Source organism: Vigna radiata, unplaced genomic scaffold, assembly GCF_000741045.1.
Source record: "Vigna radiata var. radiata cultivar VC1973A unplaced genomic scaffold, Vradiata_ver6 scaffold_372, whole genome shotgun sequence".
In the NCBI taxonomy this organism is placed as follows: domain Eukaryota; kingdom Viridiplantae; phylum Streptophyta; class Magnoliopsida; order Fabales; family Fabaceae; genus Vigna; species Vigna radiata.
In genome coordinates, this window is record NW_014542542.1 from 110,334 (window position 1) to 113,857 (window position 3,524).

At 33.5% G+C, this 3,524-nt stretch overlaps 1 protein-coding gene across 1 annotated transcript in view; it reads right to left on the reverse strand.

Moving 5' to 3' along the window:
• Nucleotides 1-1,246: 1,246 nt before the first annotated feature.
• Nucleotides 1,247-3,524, reverse strand: part of LOC106780168 (T-complex protein 1 subunit theta-like) — a 9,238-nt gene continuing 6,960 nt past the window's right edge. Inside the window, exons 11-13 of the mRNA XM_014668422.2 lie at nucleotides 3,379-3,518; nucleotides 3,059-3,116; nucleotides 1,247-1,630 (exon numbers count right to left, since the gene is read on the reverse strand). Coding sequence (XP_014523908.1) covers nucleotides 1,562-1,630; nucleotides 3,059-3,116; nucleotides 3,379-3,518 — 267 coding nt within the window. The 3' untranslated portion in view covers nucleotides 1,247-1,561. The remainder of the gene's footprint in view (nucleotides 1,631-3,058; nucleotides 3,117-3,378; nucleotides 3,519-3,524) is intronic.

Sequence of the window (3,524 nt, forward strand, 5' to 3'; positions counted from 1 at the left end):
CTTTAGGGATTGGATTGCCATCAAGTAAAGAACTTCAAATAGCACCATGAAACTTCAAGTGGAATGACTTTGACAAAGGAGAACAATGACAAACTCTAGGGATTGGATTGCCATCAAGTAAAGATGGGGCTTGCATCAAAACTATAGGGAATGCCATCACTGATGGATGGGGCCTGTAGTGGCTAAAAGCGACAAAACTACAGGGAATGTCATCACTATGTTAGAAGTGAGTTTTAGGCCTAACTCAACCCTACAAAACTGACTTGTAAGGTGAGGTTTGCACCTCACTTATATATTATAATTTGGCCTTATCTCTAGTCGATGTGGGACTTTCAACACACCCCTTCACGCCGAGGTATAGACATCTCGTGCGTGATACTAAAAATTGGGTGGTTTGATATTGGCGCGATAATGGGTAGAATAGAAATGCCCAAGAAACAAGAAATATCGCTAGAAAATATGGACTAAGCCCAAAATACAAATAAAAAATATAAACAAACTAAATAAGAAATATAAACAAACTAACTAAAGATAAGAGATAAATATAATATCTTCAGAAGCTATATTGAACTTATTTATTCCAAACTTGGATCAAATGATTCCATGTAGATGTATAACTAAAATCTTTTAAGAAAACCTATATTGAACTCATTTATTCTAAACTTGTTACATACAATTTCTGTTTCAGTTTAACAAAAAGCTATAGAATAAATCGTTTTAAATAATTCCTCCAAGAATTCAATTTTTGTAAAATTAAGTGAATGAAAATATTTCATACTAAACACATTAAAATTAATTATCATTTGTTTTACAGTGAGTTTGTTTCCAAACTAAGCACATATAAAATTTGAATGCTTCGACATGTTGGAAGTGTTGGAATAATTAGTTTAAATAAAATTTATCGTAAAAGTTTTAGTAAACCTATAATATACCCAAAATTATTATAAATACAAGATCCTGACAGGAAAATTCACTTTCAAATTCACCATCTATTCTTTTATATTTCTTAAGTGACGAGAAGATTCTAATCTTATAAAGTACCACGATTTCTGTAGCTAGTCATATAATTATGCTAATAATCTCATAATGAAGAAATAACGTACCACCATGATGAGATGACAGTAGTTACACACAGAAGGCCACATCCTCAGGAAGAATATAAATTTAGGTGCTGTTTGCTTTCAATTCTACGCAATTATAGCAGGTTTCACTATGAAAAACCCAAGAAGTTTTCTTTCTCAATGGATAAATTTCAAGAGTAACAGCTTTNATACTAGAGAACTGATACNTGAAAAACCTTACATATATGAGATCTCAAACAAAGGCCAGGGCGATAATGATCAGTAAATTAATATCACCACTCACACAACAGGGCTACAAATACGTAAATTTACAGAACACACCTCTTTGTATTTTCATGGCAAAAACAAAATTCAAAATTTTGTGAAGAACACCACTACTAAAGTCTAAATAAAATAAAACATTGCCTAAGTCAAATTCGAGTCATCATGTTGAGNTACAAACATGACCAAGATAATAATCAATTCGCATTTTNTAGGACTTAATCTTCATCTGCGCCTGCAGGTTGCTCTCCTCTCCTTGGACCACCAGCTGGTTTTGCCATGATAATCTGAAGAAAAATAAAATAAAAATCATAACTCCCCAACTTCACACTCTGAAAGTTAAACAATGATATATGGAAACATCCATATCAAAAACACCTATTTGAAACCTCTAATTTCTATCTATCGTATTACATCATATCACTTCTCATATCTACATTTCAAAATTCTAACTTCTTTTCAAGAAAAAATAGACGAAAATGTATATGCATGTGCCAATAATCTTCATGGCATAGGCCTTATAGGCCATCATTGCCATTTTTAATTGTTTCACTTTGTAAACCACAAGTTGTCATTACATTACATTCTTTATACTACTTAAACACAAGAAAATGTAACTTACTACTGCCAGCCTAAAATCCTTAGTACTGCTGTTAAAACTTAACTGTGGAATTAAAAATCAATCCTTTGAATAAACGAGTAACTAGTAGCACTCTATTTTGTTGAAATGATACCATACCCATCGGGTGCTCATGATGTATAAATCGGCTTTTGCACTGAAAATTAATAATATTATGTTGAGTCTGGATGAAGTTTTCCACAAACACATACTAAGAAAATAAGATGGTAAAAAGAATCAAACATCAACCCAAGTTAAAATCAACATCTTAAAAATAAAAGTCTAATTCAACCTAACAAAACCAACTAGTAAAATGAAGTTTGCACCCATTATAATTTGGAAAAAATAACAATCAATCTTCGTATGTTACAGTACCTCACTTTCACTCTGGTTAAGGAAATAGAGTAACAAGGAAAAACTATGAATGTGACAGTGAAGTGTTGCATGCAGTGGGCCTAATAACTGATGAAACAATACTAAGCATTCCTGTCTTAAAGTAGAGACTGCTCGTTAAATGAAAATGGAGCCTGCTACGGTCATGATTGATCTGGAAGATTATGAGCTGGGTGAGAATCAGATAGTTTGATTCTGGAAATTATAGGTCAGAGAGACGATGGAAGAGATGGGAACTTCTAAATTAATTTGAAAAGCACAATCACCATGACAGCAGTACAAGATCAATCACAAAGAATTGAGGAAATGTGCCGATTATATCAGTACAAGAGGGTCATGCTAGAGGATGAAATGGATGAAGATTGCAATTGTTTAACTCAATTCTCTAATCATACAACTCCAACTGCTGAACTATTATAACTAACTATCCCGATGTGAACCCTTGTGCACTTATGTAAGTACCAAACCAACATTGTTTCAATCTTCATTATTAGATCCCAGGTCAGAATATGGCATCATGGTACCCTATTCTTCATTTTAGTTGCCAGTATACATAAGCTGCATACTATTAGCACAAGTTATATTTATTAACCATAAAACCTGTGTTTCAAAGCTTGTTTCCGTAATTAAAATATGCTTCTGAGGTACATGTGACAGGGGAATCTGGAAATGACCAGCAAAGACATTATCATTAGTTGATTACCTGGTCAACTCGTAGTACAGTGCATGCAGCATCTACAGCATATTTAAGAGCAAAGAGCCTGAACAGAAAAAACAATAAGATGAAACTGGTCTTTCAGGTGATGTGAAGATAATTTCTGATTTCATATAATTGTTTCAATCTTAGAAGTTGAAAGAATGCATAAACTCCATCAACGATAGGAGCTCTTAATGTCTACAATTTTTTATTAGACAAAGCTTATCAAGGGAANCTACAAAACAATAGTGAAGAGACAGTTCATTATTCGCTCAAACTTTGGGGTTGCCACCATATAAAACATGCTGTCTTAGAATATAGCTTACTTAGTCACATGGAGATCCCAAATGCTCAAGGTTGAAACATCCTTACAGCCACCTTCCAAATCAATGCCAACTTTGGCATTTCCAGATGCATGTTCTGCATATAGCGAAGATATGATCTCCATTGCATTTAACCCAGCATTCTCAGC